The sequence below is a fragment of the Salmo salar genome, chromosome ssa12 (assembly GCF_905237065.1).
Source record: "Salmo salar chromosome ssa12, Ssal_v3.1, whole genome shotgun sequence".
Lineage (NCBI taxonomy): Eukaryota > Metazoa > Chordata > Actinopteri > Salmoniformes > Salmonidae > Salmo > Salmo salar.
In genome coordinates, this window is record NC_059453.1 from 80,672,412 (window position 1) to 80,693,556 (window position 21,145).

Below are 21,145 nucleotides of genomic sequence, written 5' to 3' on the forward strand. Positions count from 1 at the left end.
GTAGTTGTATAATACGCTAGGCTGATGTGATGATAAACCTTTGTGCATTTTGATACTTCAGTCGTCATGCACGAGTCTACCTTGCCATGTCTCTTCTTCAAGGTCAAACTACAAATGTTTTGTCTTAATTTGATCACTCTGTTGTCGCAGAGAATTTTCCATTATGAAAAATGTATCAACGCCTACAAAAATGTTGATTAATTAGAATCCATATAATGGTCCACATTTCCTGTTGCTGCAAGATTATTTTCCTGCAGTGAGAAACTGTTCAAATTATGATAGAATATCTGTATACTCTGTGTCCCATTGCCAATAACAAACTCTGGATCTGCCTGCATGTCCTAAACTGTCCTCTCTTTTTTACAGTAGCTGCCAGGTCAGATTATAGAGATATGCTGGGTTAGGAGGAGGACGTGTCTGATAAATTCTCACTCTTTGAGTCTCTCTCAATGACACACAACCAGAGCGGAAATAATGAGTATGACGGTAGTGTGGTGCAATGCTTAAGGAACTGAACGTAACCTCATCGTTCAAGGTTACAATTCTGTTAATCATGAAACGTTGTAGCTTAAGTCTACTGTATACAGCACATAATATGTTATACATAAACATGCCATTGATTCGAAAGCCTGCTTAGCATAAAAAAAATGGACTAAAATAACAGTTAGTTAATGGCATGGTTTGTTGTGTCTACCTTTCAGTTGTAATAAAACATGTGCAAACCTTCCACAGAGACACCTGACTCCAGCCTAGAAGGAACGGTTTTATAGTGACCAGTTAGAAAGTGTTCAAACCCACCTCTCCACAGACCCTTACCAACACACACTAATGGACCAACAGTGTCCCATCCATTTTTCCATAAGTGCATACTTAATGTACATTATACTTAATGTACATACTGATTGCATATTTCCAGGGTCCGTCTTAGGGAAGAAGTGCCTATCAGGCCACTCATACTGATGACTACATTAATATCTCTGATCGCCGTTATTTGTGAGACATTTTGCATCTTCCTATTCCAATAAACCCAGTCGACCGCCCATCGTTGGCTACTGCCTGAGCATTTCAATAAGTGTTTTATTGTTGGTGCCAAACAGTTAAAAGTAATAAATATCTTTAAAACCCAGTAAAATTCAAAATATAATTATCTTCTCTACTTAGCCCCGGGGCCCTTCATATATCTTTGCTTGGCTGTCATGCATACATAACACATTTTTAATGACTGGTTACTCACAAATGTACAAAATCATTTCATTCTTCCACCCCCCTCCATGTGTGACCCATGGTTCATTACTGCGAGACAAGGAGGGGGCAGTAGACAGAGGAAGTGTCAGGAAAGGAGCCACAAATATTTGGGGCGAAAACAAAACTGGAGACAATACCTGCAGTTCCAGCTGCTGTACAACCTGCATTTGCACCCGACACTGGGCTGTGCTCCTGTCGTCCAGGGCGTGCTCATTGTTGAGATGCCTGAGAGAAAAGAGAAAACAAAGATTCTCAGCTCAGTGTGTCTTCACATGGTTTAACTGCAGCCTTTTATACAATTTGACACAAATCCTATCATGCTTTATGTGATTACGTGATCTAGTAATTCCTCTGTACGGGTACTGTGGGAATAACGTAGGAATGTCTGGTGTACACACGCACATATAATAATGGGTAAAGACTGTGCAGATCTAGAAGTATCAAACTACCCAAATATTACCAGGATTTGTATAACAATATATGCATAACCTGAAAAGGAATAATCCTTTAAGCAAAGAAGAATGGAATCCATATTTCATGAGGTGGCCATATCTGCTCAAACTTAACTTCATAGATAAGAAAAATGACTTAAGAATTTGAGGTTGGTTTCATTTAGTAAATTATGCAGTGCTTCAGTGTGCACCCTTTCTCTTTAAAGATGGCACCATCCTTCTCTGGTCGGCACATTCTCCTTATTTTGGTGTATTTTTCGGTTAATTATGTCATCAAGATTTAGAGATCTCAAATGAAGCCAGAAGGAAAGGCAAAGGACAACAAGAAGAAGATAGATGGAATCTGTCAAAAACTTGCATTATGAATATAATTATGCATGATTATTTTATTCTGCAAAGATGTTCTCTTTTTCTGCACGTTTATAACTAATCTAAATAAGTAGCTTGCCCAGCAGCAGACAGGGTTTTTCCCGTGATTTATATAAAATGGTAGAGATAAGGTTCACAAGTGAAGGAAATATGATTGGAGGATTTTTATCAGCCTCTGCATGAATTACTGTTTGAAAATGCTTATGCAGGGGCATTTCATTAATCATTTAATCATAATCCGAGCAGGATGTTTGAACTGATTTCACAAATACCCTTTCATTTCACTACTTCATTATGCTCGCTAATGGATCCAATATATTATATATATCATAAATTATATCACATCTTCGGTGACCATATAGGTCACTGTCACTAGGCATGCCTCTATGCGCTCACAGTAGCGCCGGCGGAGGAAGGAATGGTGTGCGACGTGCCTGTCTTCTCAAATGCACTTTTTCTGTCATTTACAGCAAATCAAATGTAGCCAGACCTGACCGGTGCAGAAGCAGTGACAGGCCGGACTGATATGATGGCTCAATAAATCTAAAGGCCTCCCTGGCAGTTTTGTTGTGGGCTGATTGCTTAACATACAGACAACACGTTTGTGCATTAAAAAACACACAGACACACACATAACAGAGATATGTGAAGGAAGGGAAAATGGATGGCATTCTGCTTGGATGTGAAGGTTTTGCTTCTAGTGGGCTATTTTCAACCTTGGGGAATTAAAATCTTCATGGAAAATACACTGCTTTTCAGATGGCCGTGTTATATATATTAATATATATATATATATATATATGAATTACTGTAATTACTGAATTACTGTATATGTATATTCAGTATTTCAATTGTATTATTTTGACAAAAAGACAGAAATTAGAAAAGGCATATCTAAGGAAAGTGTAGACGATAACCATGGCTGCTGAAATCAATTTTGTCCACTCTCAGCTTTACATTTATCTTAATTAAATAAAAGGCCATTTAATTAAGTAGGTTGGGAATTGAAACTGGTAAACATTTCAGAATGTCTAACTAAAATTTGAAAGAAAAAAAGGAGTAAGTAAAGACGTTTCAACTTCAATTTAAACGGCATAGACCACATTTTCAATAAAGGGTGCCCTACGTGATGAGCTTTACAATTTCTCTGTTCACAGAAACCATACACCTTGCTTCTTTTCATCCTTTGTTACATTATATATTTTTTCATTCTAATGATATGGAGAGCCACAGTGCATAATTAATAGGAAATGAAATATTCAAATGGCTCCTAATGCAGCCATGCAAAGAGCATCTGGATACAGGGAGCTACCTGGGGATACAGGAAGCTAGTTGGGGATACAGGGAGATGGCTGGGGATACAGGACGCTAGTTGGGGATACAGGACGATAGCTGGGGATACAGGGTGATGGCCGGGGATACAGGGAGCTAGTTGGGGATACAGGACGCTAGCTGGGGATACAGAACGCTAGCTGGGGATACAGGGAGCTGGCTGGGGATACAGGGAGCTAGCTGGGGATACAGGGAGCTAGCTGGGGATACAGGGCGCTAGCTGGGGATACAGGGAATTGGCTGGGGATACAGGGAGCTAGCTGGGGATACAGGGAGCTAGCTGGGGATACAGGGAGCTGGCTGGGGATACAGGGAATTGGCTGGGGATACAGGGAATTGGCTGGGGATACAGGGAGCTAGCTGGGGATACAGGGTGCTAGCTGGGGATACAGGGGCTGGCTGGGGATACAGGGAATTGGCATCGAGAGAGACTATGAATGTTGGCATGTGTCACTTTCTGTACCATAAATTAAGCAGATTTTAAAAGCTTTCTGGCAGGATGACAGCCCCTAATGTAAATTGACAAAATAAAACAAGTTAAATAGACATTCCTTAAAGTCAGCTTTTTACATAATTTAGGCTGCTTTCCTTTTTTATTGGTTTTAATTATATACACTGGACCCGCTACTTTGGACCAGCCCGATGCCACATGTCCATATAGCTGACCATTGTGTAAATTAGAATGTCTATTTTCATAGTTTTTATAAAAACTATTTGCACATCAGTTAAAACCTGATTTTTAAATATGAAATATTCAATAATATTTTTTCTATGATTTGTAAGAAACAATTTTTAGGACAGGTGTTGAGAAATATGAAAAATAACATTGTCTACAAAAGAAGTAATATCCACCAAATAGCCTATTATTTTTTAAGCAATTGTCAGAGAGTGTTGCGGTATGAGTCAGTTAGTTTTATGAGTGACAGAGAGAGGCAGAGGGAGCAGCACTAGAGGGCAGTGCAGTGTTTCACTAGCTGTGACCTTTGAATGGTCACTGAAGAGGGGTACTTGACCCTCACCAATCTCTGCTGTTAACCAGACCCCACCCCACACAGCACTGGATTGAAAACAGGAATAGGATTTGACCCTTTTTATTTATCAAGATAGTGCATGTAGGTATGTTGTCTTTAAAATGCATAATAAATACGCACACAGTTTAAAACACACTTCAGTCCCGTGTTAGTTGTTACCGCTGGCATGCCCAGCTGAAACCTGGTTGACGTTAGAGTCCTCCTCACCTTTCCCACTCTCCTATACACACTGGCTCTACTGTCTCCTCCGGTTCACTTCCACCATATCTATCCGCCCCAACAATCTTTTGTTAAGGTGTTATTAGCATATGCCTGATTTATTGTTTGTTTGTATTTGTGATTCTCTTGGAGACGTGGAGTAAGCATCAGTCTCTGGGTTTCATGTGGAAGTGGTTAAGGGTTTGAGAGTTAACACCATGGTAAGCTGCTCATTCTCTTGTCCGCTGTTAAACAAAGGCAGCTTTGTGGAGAATCTTCCAATGTTTTCTTAACATGTTCCAAGCAGTTTAGGCAGGCAACTAAAGTAAACAAGATGTTGCCATGATAACAACACTTGTAAAAACATAGCAGAGTGACTTAGATACTTTTTTCTAAGGAGAGCTTTACCTGGCGCACAGATTGTAATTCCTTCTCTTCTATAAACAAAGGGTGAGGCAATGTCAGAATACAATACATAGTGATGGATTGAAGGGAACACTCACAAAACTGAAATGTTGAGGGAGAAAAAAGAGACTAATTTGTAATGAACAACTTGAGACTAATTTGTCATTTGTAATGAACAACTTGGTGAAATGTGTTATAAACAGAGTAAAAAAAAAAAAACGACTCAAACTTTCTGTGATTTCTCTCTGTAAACTGAAATCCAAGGTAGCTCACATTATTATCATCAAAAACGATTTCAAATGTGTTTTGTGGTGCTGCAAACATTTTAGGGCACTTTTTAAAACCACCTTCTCTCAAAGTGGCTAGTTGCATACGATGAAATGAGAAGTTAAACACAGAGTAGGAACAGCAGAACTGTAAGTGACCGTAAAGCTTCCACCTATCTCCTGTGTGTTTGTGAGGGACCTCTGTGTGCTGTGACTGCTAGGCCCAGGATAATGGAATTGTGTCATATCTTGTTTAAAGTGCTACTAATCCGGGGCAACAGACACCCATTGATCTGCTGCCACAGCACAGATGTTTTATCCTCTGTCTCTGTAGCCATGGTGGTGTTATGTGTTGGATTACCCATAGAACACTGCACACAAGGTTACTTAGTAAACCAGGGTTAGGCCTATACAGGGGATGACACAGTACAACGAAGGCCCAATTCAAAGTGGATATGAATTAGGAGAAGAAGCCAAGAGACTAGTTCAGTTTGAGAGGGTCCAGTGGGCATGGTATTGATTGAGTTTGTTGATGAGTAGAACTAATGAATCTGACTAAGTACAAGACGTGACAATAAGTTAGTGCTGGTGCTGTTATTAAGGGGTGCAATAGAGATACAGCTAGTTAGGCAGTTGAGAGACAAAAAGAGATTCAGAGCAAGAGAAAGACAGCAGGAGAGAAGAAGAGAACAGCAAACAGAGCGAGAGAGAAAGAAAGCAAGGGAAAGACAGAAAGAGCTGAGTGAGGAAAGCAAAAGCACAAATCCCTGTCCAGTGACAAGGACAAACATGCGGAGCTCCCTGAGTGTCGGCTGCCACAGATAAACATTCTCCCGTTGTTTGTTTTGGAAAAATGGCCAGAATCACCATGGGGACTGCACTTATCACAGGAATTAGAGGCCCCTGCAGGGCCCAGTGGAGACCACACCCCATCACTATCATAGAGGAACAACAACACACCTAGCATCCACTCACTCACACACACACACACACACACACACACACACACACACACACACACACACACACACACACACACACACACACACACACACACACACACACACACAAATAACCCGTTGCACCTGTAGTGTCACTAAGCCCCGATCGGCCCAAGCAGAGGGCCAAGCGGAGGGGGAACTTAGACAAGGCACTGGAATGTCTGACGGAGAAAACAGAACAGAGAGATGCAGCATAAAAGCTATGAAACTTACTTCAGGAATGACTGGAAGTCCTCAAACACCGCCTCGCATCCAGGCCACTTGCAAACCCCGTGCCCATAGAGCGGGTGACTGTGGTGAGAGTGGTGGTAGTCGTCTAGCGTGGATCTGTAAGAGACAGACAAAGAGAGAAACACATACATTAATTCCTACTTATTAACAGTGTCAGTGCGAACAATGTCTCATTGGCATGTTACAGAAGTACACCACTTAAAGTTGAGGATGTTGATGGGTTTGGTGAGAATTCCCCTTGTGTTGTCTCAACACAAAAGCCTTTGAGTTGACCTTTGAACTTCGGGCAGTGTGAAATCAGTATAGCTTTGTGATCTCTGCTTCCTCTCTGGCTGGAGGGGGTGGTCCTTGTAGGGCCAGTCCTTGTGAGAGGGACCAAAAGCAATCAATATGTCATTATTTACTGTCAGTGATCCGAGTAGCTGCCCACTTTGATCCAGGCAGCCAGGGGTTCCCTAAGACCTTACTGCTGAACCCTTTCCCAGAATCCACCTGGAGGAACAGACAACAGGAAGCCCCCCAAATCTATCTGCCAGCCTCCCGTCAAGCACAAACAGTAAACACCAAACACTCCCGTCTGCTAGCAGTTTATTTACCGGTCAACGGACAGACCAACCGACGTCAGCAAGGGCCAAACGCGAGGAGCGGCTTACGGCTTCACAACATCAGCTGTAAATACCAGGACCGTCCAGATAAACAAACTATACAACAACTTCCATATAGCGTTGCAAGTCGAAACAGTATGATGCAGAGGCATGCACGTGTAGAGAACGAGACAGTCTCCCATATGGAGACAGGCACTGTACAAGCCACACAAGTCTCAGCTACAAGAGCCTGGGGGACTGTCCTGTATCACTACCACCTGTGTTTCTAGTGGCCCTGTAGTCTAGCACACCACTGCAGCTTACATACTGGCCCGTTCTGCAGGAGGCTGAGAAGGGAGATGGCAAGGGAAGATTCCTTAGACCCAAATCCTCACAGATTCATACGGAGATGCTCTGTGTGTATTTTGCTCTCATTAGGATGACTGTTAAAAATCCCTCGCAAAATTGAACCATTCCTAACGCACCCATCTGCATTAAAAATAAAGAAGCAAAGCTTTACCTCAAGAGGGTCGTCACAGGTTTTCTTGTGTTATAATTACTTGCTTAAGAGTTCACATTGTTCATAACATGTGATAATTGCATTGCAATTAGGGAGCAGTGAAGCATTCATGAATGTGTTTAACATTCAAAAAATCTGAAATATAAAAAATATTTATGAATTATGCATATGCATTAAGACCTCTGTTTTGATACAGCTAATAAATAGATGGTAGAATAAATATTATAATGACTTTTTAACAAGAAAATGTGTGGACTGGTGAATGTAGCGCTGATTTTATATTTAAAGAGATGCTTTTTAAATTATTTCCGAGTAGCCCTGTTGGTTAATTGTGTATTAATAAGATATTGAATTGTGGAGTGTGTGCTGGGAGTCATTGAGCACAGAACTTTGAAGGAGCTGGCGGCAGAAAGGCCCTTTTAAACAGCAGATGACTAAACAGTGGTAAATGACAGAATTTACACCAAATGAGCTACATTAGTGCAATAGGAGAAGTGCCTGGGATTCTGGGGGGTTCTCCCTATTGTGACCTCATTCTCATTCAGCACTAGGAGAGAAAAAACATCTCCTCTCCTCAGCTCTCTCTCTCTCAGATCCTGTGGTGGAGTTAAATGTGACTCGCACCCTGGGCAGGTCTGTCAGGATGCTATTATTGTCAGGCTGCCTGGGGGAAGATAACTCTAATGATCTTGTAACAGCAATGAGGGAAACCATGCCATCTGCATCCTGTATAGAATAGGAACAAAAAGCTTCTCTACCTAGACGGAACATGGCCAAATCTTCCAGGTGTTGTTTATCCGTACACACCAACAACACATAGGCATACCATAATGCCGGCAAAAAGACAACCACAGCACACAATCTGTCTGTTTTTGAGGACAGTGACTTATATCATCAACAAGGCATGATCCTAGGGACCATAAAGTACACTGGGGCATTCAGTGTGATTATTGGTAGCTATCCGAGAGAGGATTGATGTTTCTACCAAGCTGGGTCAGAGTCTGGACATGGCCTGTCTGGAAAGCCAGTCACAACACGGTCTATCATCTTTCAGAGTCGGTATCGATGACTGCCTGCTCTTCTGTGGCCTCCCTAGGGCTCTCCAGACCCCCCGCCAATCAAGAGTTTACCCCGTAATTATTTAATTATAATTTTACGTGTGTAAAACAAATTAACGGCAAGAGAGGGGCGTGTCGTGCCAAATCAGATTATTTATCTCCTTAACAGATTGCTGAGCTGAAGTCCCTGAGCTGCGGTTACTGATGGTTGCTGGGAAGTAAGTGGGCCAAATGCTATGTGAGAAGAATGCTCTCGCTCTCCCTCTCTCCAGCTCTCCCTCGCTTTCTATCTCCATCTCTCTCTCCATTTCTCTCTCTCTATCTCTCTCTCTCCATATCTCTCTCTCTCTCTCTCTCTCTCCATATATCTCTTTCCATCTCTCTATCTCCATATCCCTCTCTCTACACTCTTAGAAAAAAGGGTTCCAAAAGGGTTCTTTGGCTGTCCCCATAAGAGAACCCTTTCTGGTTCCAGGTAGAACCCCTTTTGGTTCCAGGTAAAACTCTTTTGGGTTCCATGTAGAACCCTCTGTAAAAAGGAACCAAAAAAGGAACCAAAAATAGTTACAGTATACCTGGAACCAAAAAGGGTTCTCCTATGGGGACAGCCAAAGAACCCTTTTGGAACCCTGTTTTCTAAGAACGCAGAGAGAGGGATATGGAGATAGAGAGACATATATCTCTTTCCCTCTCTCTATCTCCATGTCTCTCTCTCTCCATCTCTCTCTATCTCCATGTCTCTCTCTCTCCATCTCCATGTCTCTCTCTCTCCATCTCCATGTTTCTCTCTCTCCATCTCAATGTCTCTCTCTCTCCATCTCCATGTCTCTCTCTCTCCATCTCCATGTCTCTCTCTCTCCATCTCCATGTCTCTCTCTCTCCATCTCCATGTCTCTCTCTCTCCATCTCCATGTCTCTCTCTCTCCATCTCCATGTCTCTCTCTCTCCATCTCAGTCTCTCTCTCTCCATCTCAGTCTCTCTCTCACACAAAATGAGTGCAGCATAGAGATGGGGAATTTAAGTCAGATACAGATTGGATGCATTTCATTTAAATAAGCAAATCATTGAACTAAGAGACCTGGCTCACAGGGGTATTTCTCTCCTCACATCCCAAAACTCAGACCAGGATGAATGACAGACAAACATGCCTTCACCATATTGGCGTGATTCAGTCAGGATCCCTGTCTGTGAGTGAGGGCTCTTTGAGGCTGCTAAAAGCTGGAGCAACGTCTCATCTGCGCCGGCAATGATTGAATTTCTCCTCCTTCCTTAAGACGGAAGTGAAAAGGCTGTGAATAATGCCTGTGGATGCACTTAAGGTTTTAGTTGCAGGCGTCGCTGTGCCTGGGCAGATTTTATATGACACATGAAACTAACTACATGGTACTTAGGGCTAGCTGTAAACCAATCTGAGCCCGGACGGGAAAGCAGGTCCATCAGCAGAGTGGCTTGTTTCTGTTGCATGACAAAAAGACTTACAAAACCACATCAATTAAAAGTTCATTAAGTTCAGCGCTGGGAGGATGAGTGGATGCTCTCTATTTACACCCAGCCCAGGCCATTATCTAAAACCTGATTATTCAAATCCCTGGATTATAACAGACATTTCTCACAGCCTTGCATGGAATAATCACGCCACATAATATTTCCTTAATTTTTTATTCTTCCAAAGGATTCTGATTAGAATGGTGTCTGCATCATCAAAAGAGAGGAATAATGTTCTTTATAGTTATATGATTTAAGCACATGGAAATTAACACAAGCAAGGATTATTGGTTGTATGAATTTAAATAAGCATCATGCAGTGTTTAATAGGGATTTTTTAATGCTCATTTATGTCAGTCATCTATATTTTAAAGCCGGGTTTGGAAACCTTTTTTTGCCATCGACAGCAGAGAGACAGGTGAGAAATCACCTGCTTGGGTTTCTACTCTGAATATTCAACCCCAGACTGCCTCCTTCACTTGAACGTGTGCTAAACTGCTGTTGACGTCTTTTTTCATCTCTGTCAGGGAGCGCAAGGCGTCGGGGGAAGCCTTTCACACACGGAGCCTTCAGCTGGGCCTTGTTGTTTCTCTCTTCCCACTGATGGTTGTTGTTGTTGGTTCACATCTGAAGACGTGTGATGGAGGGAGCGTGTCAATATTTCCCCCTCCGATTAATCTTCAGCCATAGGGACTAGAGTGCTGACTGACTGGCTAACTGACTGACTGAGCAGACTGGATGCACCAGAGCCTGTGGATACTGTCTGCAGTGAGCTAGGAGAGGTGTCCCCCGGAGCTTGCTGTGTGTGTCTGTGTCTGTGTCTGTGTGTGTGTGTGTGTGTGTGTGTGTGTGTGTGTGTGTGTGTGTGTGTGTGTGTGCGTGTGTGTGTGCGTGCGCGTATGCACGTGTGGCTGGAACAGTGTGTGAAAAGGACAGGGGGAGGTCTATCTGAGTTTCCATGTTACGTTTATGCGAAATATGGACATTCTGTGAGACCTTATAGTCAAAATATATGAAAGGAGAGTCAAAATACTGATGTCATACAACTTGACCTAAAATGTCTCACATTATCTTGAAATAAATGTACACCACCGTTCAAAAGTCGGGGTCACTTAGAAATGTCCTTGTTTTTGAAAGATAAGGAAATGTTTTGTCCATTAAAATAACATCAAATTGATCAGAAATACAGTGTAGACATTGTTCATGTAAATTACTATTGTAGCTGGAAACGGCAGATTTTGTATGGAATATCTACATAGGCGTACAGAGACCCATTTTCAGCAATCATCACTCCTGTGTTCCAATTGCACGTTGTGTTAGCTAATCCAAGTTTATTATTTTAAAAGGCTAATTGATCATTAGAAAACCCTTTTGCAATTATGTTAGCACAGCTGAAAACTGTTTTTCTGATTAAAGATGCAATAAAACTGGCCTTCTTTAGACTAGTTGAGTATCTGGAGCATCAGCATTTGTGGGTTCGATTACAGGCTCAAAATGGCCGGAAACATATAACTTTCTTCTGAAACTCGTCAGTCTATTCTTGTTCTGAGAAATGAAGGCTATTCCATGCAAGAAATTGCCAAGAAACTGAAGATCTCGTACAACGCTGTGTACTACTCCCTTCACAGAACAGCGCAAACTGTCTCTAACCAGAATAGAAAGAGGAGTGGGAGGCCCCGGTGCACAACTGAGCAAGAGGACAAGTACATTAGAGTGTCTAGTTTGAGAAACAGACGCCTCACAAGTCCTCAACTGGGGCAGCATCCCGGAGTTGCCGCTTCACTGTTGACGTTGAGACTGGTGTTTTGCGGGTACTATTTCATTAAGCTGCCAGTTGAGGACTTGTGAGGCGTCTGTTTCTCAAACTAGACACTCTAATGTACTTGTCCTCTTGCTCAGTTGTGCACCGGGGCCTCCCACTCCTCTTTCTATTCTGATTAGTGCCAGTTTGCGCTGTTCTGTGAAGGGAGTAGTACACAGCGTTGTACGAGAACTTCAGTTTCTTGACAATTTCTCACATGGACTAGCCTTAATTTCTCAGAACAAGAATAGACTGACGAGTTTCAGAAGAAGGTTCTTTGTTTCTGGCCATTTTGAGCCTGTAATCGAACCCACAAATATTGATGCTCCAGATACTCAACTAGTCTACAGAAGGCCAGTTTTGTTGCTTCTTTAATAAGCAGAACAGTTTTCATCTGTGCTAACATAATTGCAAAATGGTTTTCTGATGATCAATTAGCCCTTTAAAATGATAAACTTGGATTAGCTAACACAACGTGACATTGGAACACAGGAGTGACGGTTGCTGATAATGGGCCTCTATACGCCTATGTAGATATTCCATACAAAATCAGCCGTTTCCAGCTACAATAGTCATTTACAACATTAACAATGTCTACACTGCATTTCTGATCAATGTTATGTTATTTTAATGGACAAGACATGTGCTTTTCTTTCAAAAACAAGGACATTCCTAAGTGACCCCAAACTTTTGAACGGTAGTGTATGTGATAAACTAGTATCCCATAATCAGTAAAACATATAGCATTTATTTGCTTCCAAATAAGGCATTCCAAGTTCCCTCATTACGATTGAGAGCAGTGTGAGATCTCCACTACCACCATAGAACACTATCTGCCTGTCTGTGTTTGAACCCCTCTTCACCTCCCTAGGCTTGATGGTTTATAGTGCTAAACGTGTTTTCATCTGCAGTGCTTTCATAATGACACATAGGTTTTGATCAGCGAAACACAAGTCAGATGTTGTGCAGTGAGCTCATGGCGCCTGGAGGCTCCTCACCAGCAGTTCAGAGATCAGCGCCTCAGTGCAAGAAAACAAGTCAATGTGTTGGATGCCAAATTAATTCCTTCCTTAAAGACACAGCGGCTCAGGGAAATGTTTCTGAAAACGTACAAATATCACGTCAAGCATCCAGTGAAAAGAGGAGTCGTCTGACATAGATCTTACATCGTATCAACATACTTTTCAAATATTTATAGTGTATTTTTTACATCATGTAATATTAAACAGCCTCTGTTTGACATATTCAAATTAACGTTGGAATGTACTTGACTTACCTAATATAATGATAATTACTATTTGTATAAAGAATACAGTCAATGAACTGTAGTGTCTGAATTGCTCTGCGTCAATATGTTCGGAACGCCACACCTACAGAAGGCTAGTTCTCATAAACGTCACTATCCGGAAGGAAAGCGAAGGTTGCAGTGTGTGTGTGTTTTTCTGTTGTTAAGAGGACGTTGGTAATTTGAATTTTATTTAACCAAACAGAGCCCTGCAAGTCACAGCTGCAGTTTCCTAAGTGCAACTGAAATAACAGCACCCTTGACCCTCTAATTAATAGTGTGCTGATCCCATTTCCATTACTGCAATCTAAAGTCCAAATCACTCCCTCGCTCCCAGGTGTTTCACTGCAATCCCCAGGTGCATTCTGACACACAGAACAAGCTTGTGTCTTAATGAAAACAGTAAGGTACTTACAAACTATAAATTAATATTCATCTGTGGGCAAAGCCCTATGGGAACATGTCCATCAACTTAGGCCCCTTCAAGGAATTGCAGTTTTAAATGGGGAATATGTAGGCCTCCTGTTTTCTTTATTCAAAGATGACAGTAAAGAGAATGTCACACATAATGAGTTCCAGTTTTGTTTCATAAAGTAGAAAGGACACATGTATGCCTAGTTGCACCCCAGTTTAGAAAAAGAGGTCAGATTGTGGTGAATATCATAATCTGTGGTTGTTAAATCAATGAGCAGAACATCCTTAGTGATACATTCAGTCACAACCCATTCCCTGGAAATATAAAACCTATTGTGCCCAGCGAGTTACACTGAAGCTGTTGGGTTAGGAGGAAGAGGACGACAGACAAGAGAAAGACTCACCCTTCTCTCTTCAGAGAATGGCTCATGTACTGTCCATTGGTGGAGGCGTGTTGGTTGAGGAGGGGCTTCTTGGGGGGTTGTGGCGAGGACAGGTCCAGGCCGCGGCGGCCGTTGCTGTTGTTCTCTTCCTTCAAGTTCGTCACCTCCTTCCACAGCTGCTGAAGCTCTGCTGGATTTATGCCTGAAACAAACAAATTGGATAATTAAATCAATTAACAGCTAATCTAACTCTCTTCGTCACATAATTAAATCAAAGGGTCTGTAAACAAAGCTGAGTATTAATGAGAAAATATTCCACTAGAGGGTAATGCACTGAGAGCGCTTGTACCCTCCCGCTCTCTCTCTGTGATCTGAAGCGTGTTTGTATACACAAATCCCTGGCATTCACACGCATTTCATGCCCACAGTAAATAATTAACATCCAGACAAGGCATGAAATCTGAATAATCACCATCATTTCTCCTACAAGAGGAGAGTCAGAACACACACAAAAAGTTTACAATAGCAATGTTACAACCAAAACAGCCCATACCACCCCACCTCCTTCAGAAACAGGACCCTGGGGTAATATTCTGAAAAGCGCATTAATGTGCAAAATACTTAAAGCTCTGCACCGCCTCCAATTGACACAGAAGACTTAAACCTCATTTAACGAGTCAAGCACACTGCAGCTAACACAGCAGCCTTCTAAAGAGAAACATCCCTTGAAGACAGAAGACATTTTCTTGTGTCGGAACACATACACAGAGAGAGCGTGTTTTCTGTGCTGCTGTCTGACAACCATCCTGACACTCTGGGCCAGATTGGGGATGAGGAAGAATAATGCTGTATTTGTACACCCCAGTTTCCATGTCTGAGAAAACCTAGCCATTGTTTGCACACAATGTACATGTGTCTGTATATATAGTGTCTGTTACCACTAGCAGGAGAAGCCTGCTTTCATTTGACATAAATGAGGCAAAAGCTGATAAGAAAAAAAATATTCCGCCCGTGAGGGTATGTTCTCTAGCCGTTTGTATTATGGTTCAGAAATGTATTTGGTTAATCCATATTTTTTATAGCATATTAAAATATCCAATATGGGAATGTGTGCACATTTGTGAATTTAATAGGAGCGCGATGGGCAAGACCACTCGGTTAACATTACAATTAATTAAATCTATTCTCAAAATGAGCAATGACAAATGAAAGATGATTCGCACATGCTTATCTCGGGTGGGTTTATATTCTCCAGATGTTTTATCGCTCGCTCTATAGATACCAGAAGTGGCCCTTTCAAGCGCCAGATCGTAATACATTTTGCAAAATGCTTAGTCTTAATTTATTCTTGTTGTGGAAAATAACTGTAAGATGAAGATCTCAATAAGATCAGCAAAAATATATTTCATTTGATAAGCTACAAAAGATTTTAATTATGCTCGTAATGGAGAACATTGGCCTAATGATGCGAAGGACTCTGGAGAGACGCAGGGGCTAAGAACTGTGAAATGAGTCTGATAGGATTGCTGTAAATTCACACTAGATCGTTTGCATATCAAAGAGCAGGAAATGATTGCAGGACAAATCAATAACCTTTCCACGTGCACTTCTCTATTCTGCCTGCCCTGTATTCTCTCATTCTCTCTTTCTGTCTTACTCCTTGATGTACCTTCATCGAAGGACACAGCCCTGACAGACAAAACATGCCAAATGATTCTGTTTGCACAAAAGCATGCTAATCCTACATTTGTTGCTTCTCACTTGTCTTATTAAAGGCACATTGTTCTTTTGATGGAGGGAAGGATCCTTGGAGGGAAAGTTTTCTATGATGATGGTTTGTCTGGATGGGGAAGGTCACTGGTAGAGCGAGTGTCCTGTGCTTCGACAGCGGGAACAATAATTTTCCCCCCACTTTGTGCCCAGTGACAGTGGGCGATGTATTTTTAGCCTGTGTGGCTGACAGGGCAGCCCACTCTCCCTCAATTACCAGCCAGTCCTGGTGACCCCGACACCACTGTTTACTCAGATGAAACAGCTCCCATAGACTCCTCTGATGACAGAGGTAACGGACTGGGACCAAGTGGTCTCCTTTATTTCTCTCTCTCCCCCTCTATCCTCCACTCCCACGCCCTTCTCTTATTAAACTACCTTGTCCTCATTGGATCTCTGGAAACCGAGGGTCATTCAAGAGAACACCATGAATGACAATAAAATGTAGTGCTATGAAAATCTCAAATAGCAATATATTCTAGGTTTGGACAAACAGCTTTTTATTCTACCTGAGAAGGCAGCATCTGATTTACATGGTATACATACAATATAACATACAGTATAACACTGATGTCTAAATCTATGGTAGACATACAGTATAACACTGATCTCTAAATCTATGTTAGACATACAGTATAACACTGATCTCTAAATCTATGGTAGACATACAGTATAACACTGATCTCTAAATCCTTTTTTGTATAACCAGTATTTTCAAATGCAGCATTGGTTAATCCTCCCTTTTTCCATTTTTCAACAAAACTATTCCACTCACTATATGTTGGAAATACAGACAAGCACTTTAAAAAATGTATGTTGTTGGGACACTTGATTGATCACCGACCTGGAAACTCAAATTTACCTCTGCAGGTAGCTTAGGCACCCAGACAGGCCGTGCTCCTCAACCTTTTCCTGTCCTTGTACCTCCGTACCCAGGTGACCATGTTCAAGCAAGCAGAATGTTGATTTAAGGTGCATAATGACATCAGTTGCAGGCCATCATCCACAGAATAAAAAATAGCCCCTGTGCTTCAGGCTCTTTCAACTCTGCTGTTGCTTTTCACACAGAGCCTATACCATGTGGGGACAGTGACACCGCTATTAGTTTATTGTTCCATCCGGCAGAGACCTCTGGTGCACCACTGTTTATGTTCCTGTAATCACCGGCCTAGTGATATGCACCCCTTAGGCCTAAAATATGTTAACTCCTAATGCTGCAGGAACTATTACCAATGCCAAATCAATCACTGACTGGGGGAGCGTATTACCTGCCGCTGTCCCTGATGTGGCGCTGCTGCACTGAGGTTTTTTTGTATTTGTCTTGTCACTGTCCTATTGCCCTCTCCTGGACAACTTAACTGATGTTCTCCAGCGATGAGAGCTCAGTCTGTTACAGCGCAACCTGGGTGGCCATGGAGCCACAAAACACACTTTAGCCAATCAGGCAGGCATGGAGAGGGGCGAGCAGCGACACATGTGCACACGCACATACATACACACACCTGGCAGCTGCACCTGGGAGAATGGAGAGCGGAGCGTACACTGCTGTCTCACTCACTCTCCACAGGTCAAAAGGAAAGGCTTTTGGGGGGAGGAGGGGAGGTGGGCGCTGGATCAAATGTATATTTATGAGAGTTATATCCTCCCCAAACACATTGTTGTAATTTATAACAGATATTGTCTGACCGCTTCCAAGACTTTGAACATTAATGTCAAAAACATTTACCGCGAGAGAAACAAATTAAAGTCCAGATAAAGAGAACTGGTTGTCATCCAAGTAGCACTCTTCAAGCTTCTACTAAATTACTTCCTTCACTTCTGGTACTAAATGACCTCCTTCACTTCTGGTACTAAATGACTTCCTTCACTTCTGGTACTAAATTACTTCCTTCACTTCTGGTACTAAATGACTTCACTTCTGGTACTAAATGACTTCCTTCACTTCTGGTACTAAATGACTTCACTTCTGGTACTAAATGACTTCCTTCACTTCTGGTACTAAATGACTTCACTTCTGGTACTAAATGACTTCCTTCACTTCTGGTACTAAATGACTTCACTTCTGGTACTAAATAACTTCCTTCACTTCTGGTACTAAATGACTTCCTTCACTTCTGGTACTAAATGACTTCCTTCACTTCTGGTACTAAATTACTTCCTTCACTTCTGGTATTAAATGACTTCCTTCACTTCTGGTATTAAATGATAACTCTATGTGATTATGCATGTCTATTCACAATGAAAATATTTTATACTGTCTATATCAACATTTCCAGTAAGCATAAGACCAAACAATACAAAAAATAAGCCATGTTATACATGTACAATATTTTCAAAGTATGCATTACACGCCCCCTTATTCTAAAACATTCAGGGCGGCTGTTAAATGTTTTTGTTAAATCTATTTTCCCAGAACACCATGAGAGCACAATACAATTATAATGCCATGAGAGAATGAATTTTCAAATAATTTGATTGTGATATCTGAATTTGAATAAAGGGGGGGAAGCATATCTGTCTGATCATCACCTCAGTGTATAAAAGTCATCCTAATTCATTGCCTCAGTCCAAACACATAATCACCATGGTCCAAACAGAGCAGCAGAACACATTCTTGCTGTGCTGCTTACTACGTGCTGAATATAGTAGATTAGATCCCAGCTCTGTAGGTCTCAGCTGCTGAGGCATGAAAGAGTTTAGTGATGTGGAAAACAGAAAGGTCATCAATAACTTCAAACAGTCAAGCAGAAAATGTGTAGAATAGGAAGGGAAACTCAGCCTTATGATAAGTGTTTTAACAGCTGTCTTACCATCAATGGTTTCCAAGGGCAGGCTAGCCAGGATCAACTCAGTAAAATAGTGAAACCAACCAAGGTTTGTGGTAAGGTTCAATTCCTCATTTCAGTTTGTATAAATATTAACAAAGAGAAACGATACCTTATTTGTATCTTAAACTGTCATCTGACAAAATATGGCTGAACAAACCAGGAGTGTGTGGTTCTAGTGTCCTGTTGCTATTAGTCATGCTGTGAGACAGCCTAACTGATATTTGATGACACTAAGCGTAAGCAAACAGTCAACAGGATGTCCAGTAACTGTTGTGCTACTCCATAAAGAACAGTAAACTGCCATATCACTGGTATAATGCTTTACTCAAAAGGGCGTGTGTGTGTTTGCCAGATATCCAAAACAAGGTAATTCATAAGCGTACACTAACAGGCAGCACACTAGTGGTCCACGCCTGTGCCTATGGCAATCGTCGGATTCCATACACAGTCCAAACAATAACATGATTGTACAAACCCTGTTTTTGTTTGCCCATTACCTAAGTTCCCCAGCCCTTCCACTTTATCGCCTTATCTTGTTTTTTCAAAACTGTTTGTCTTAGCCTAGAATGAATAGTCTATGTCATGTTCCAAAATGGTATGGAGGCTTTGTCATAGGGCTGCTCCTTAAGAAAATATTAAAAACAAATAAAGAAATAAACTTCCTGGCTAAAAAACAAGCATTGACTCACACCACCATCCCCTTATGGGATATTTCACAATGAGAGGTTAAGTGGCAGTTTAGTAACAATGAGTATGTTTATGTGCACACTAATAATTCGATATTAAACTGATTATGGCAGTAGGCTGCGTACGGCATTAGTCATGTAAACACCTTACTCTGCTTATCTTAATCGGCGTGAGGTCAAAATCAAAGTAAGCATACACCGCTTAAAACACCTGGTTTTCTGAGCAACCTTTTGAGTTATTAGGACATGGAAACAGCTGTATTGGCGTTCCAGCAGTGTATTTGATCAGCGTATGTGCAATCACAGGTAGCGCAAAGGGAAGTGATTTGGGAAAAACTGAAAGTACACATCTTAGAAATACTTTTCACATACAAACTTTATATGTCCCAACTCAAATAGGCTTCGCAAAAATAACATGTTTGCTGTGGTCCAACATTTATGCTGATTTTCAGCATTTATTTAAGTCCCATCAGTAGCCTCATTTCAGATGTTTCCATGGAAACAGGATTATTAAGGAAATCATTCTTCTTGCAAAACATGTAAATGTTTAAATAAACTATTATATTAATCTGACTATCCACAATAATGGTATTATTGTGTGCATGTAACCGTAGTCATTAGTTCCACTCTTCCTCGAGCCTAAGGAGGCATTTCCCCCTGGTCAACACCCAGTATGATGTCATTCTAAGGAAAATGTATGAATGGAGAGACCAAAGACAGAGGCTGGAGGGAAGAGGGCATCTCTACACCATGGTAGTCAAAGGGGAGGAACAGGGAAGATACACAGTACATGCAGTATAAATAAGGGGGTAGATGGGGAACACTTCTAACAAGAGTTAGAGGGCACTAAATAAGGTGAATACTGTAGTCAAAGCAGATGCAATATGATGTTTATCATTGGGACAAAGTGAATGTAGGGTATTTTAGAGCTTGTGTGTGTGTGTGTGTGTGTGTGTGTGTGTGTGTGTGTGTGTGTGTGTGTGTGTGTGTGTGTGTGTGTGTGGGGAGGGTGCTAGGGGCAGGTGTGGTATGCAGTATAATCCCGTGTGGAGGTGTGTTGCGCGGTAGAGTAGAGCACTGACCCTGAGTGAGCGAGTGCAGGGGCAGGGCGGTCTGTCCAGGCTGGATGGTGAGCAGGCCTTGTCTCTGGAGGTTGAGCAGGTGCTGCTGCTGGAGCTGTTGGACCTGCATGAGCTGCTGCTGGAAGGCCAACTGCTGGGCCTGCTGCTGCTGCTGAGGACGACACACACACACACACACACACACACACACACACACACACACACACACACACACACAGGGACACACCATAAGCAAACAAACACACAGGACATGCGTAATCCAGGGCAAACAAAAAATACATTGTTTTCATACTTTTACGGACTGTACATATTGATTGAACACAGAAACAGACAAGTTCTAGTGTGTGTTCATATATAAAGAACACATGATGATACAACGGACAAACACATGCTGATCACAGTGTATACTGTATGTCTGAACATTTGCTTTTGCACGTTAGGCCCTAGGTTAACACATACAGGATACAGTATGTTTACACACACGCGCACACACACACACACACACACACACACACACACACACACACACACACACACACACACACACACACACACACACACACACACACACACGATCCCAATCGAACACATCAAACCCTACCACCTAAACTCTAACACATTCAGCACACTACAGTATGTGGGTTTGTCTGAGCACACTTCAGAACAGGTGCTGTATATGTCCCCCTCTCTCTTAATTAACAGGAGTGTGGAGGCAAAT

General features: G+C 41.8%; 1 protein-coding gene across 11 annotated transcripts in view; it reads right to left on the bottom strand.

The window, feature by feature from the left end:
- Positions 1 to 21,145, bottom strand: part of LOC106565737 (forkhead box protein P1-B-like) — a 240,427-nt gene that overhangs the window by 21,784 nt on the left and 197,498 nt on the right. For all 11 annotated transcript variants that reach the window (XM_014133178.2, XM_014133179.2, XM_014133177.2 and 8 more), the window contains 4 exons: positions 20,428 to 20,578; positions 14,083 to 14,263; positions 6,513 to 6,626; positions 1,383 to 1,470 (listed from right to left, as the gene is read on the bottom strand). In XM_014133178.2, coding sequence (XP_013988653.1) covers positions 1,383 to 1,470; positions 6,513 to 6,626; positions 14,083 to 14,263; positions 20,428 to 20,578 — 534 coding nt within the window. The remainder of the gene's footprint in view (positions 1 to 1,382; positions 1,471 to 6,512; positions 6,627 to 14,082; positions 14,264 to 20,427; positions 20,579 to 21,145) is intronic.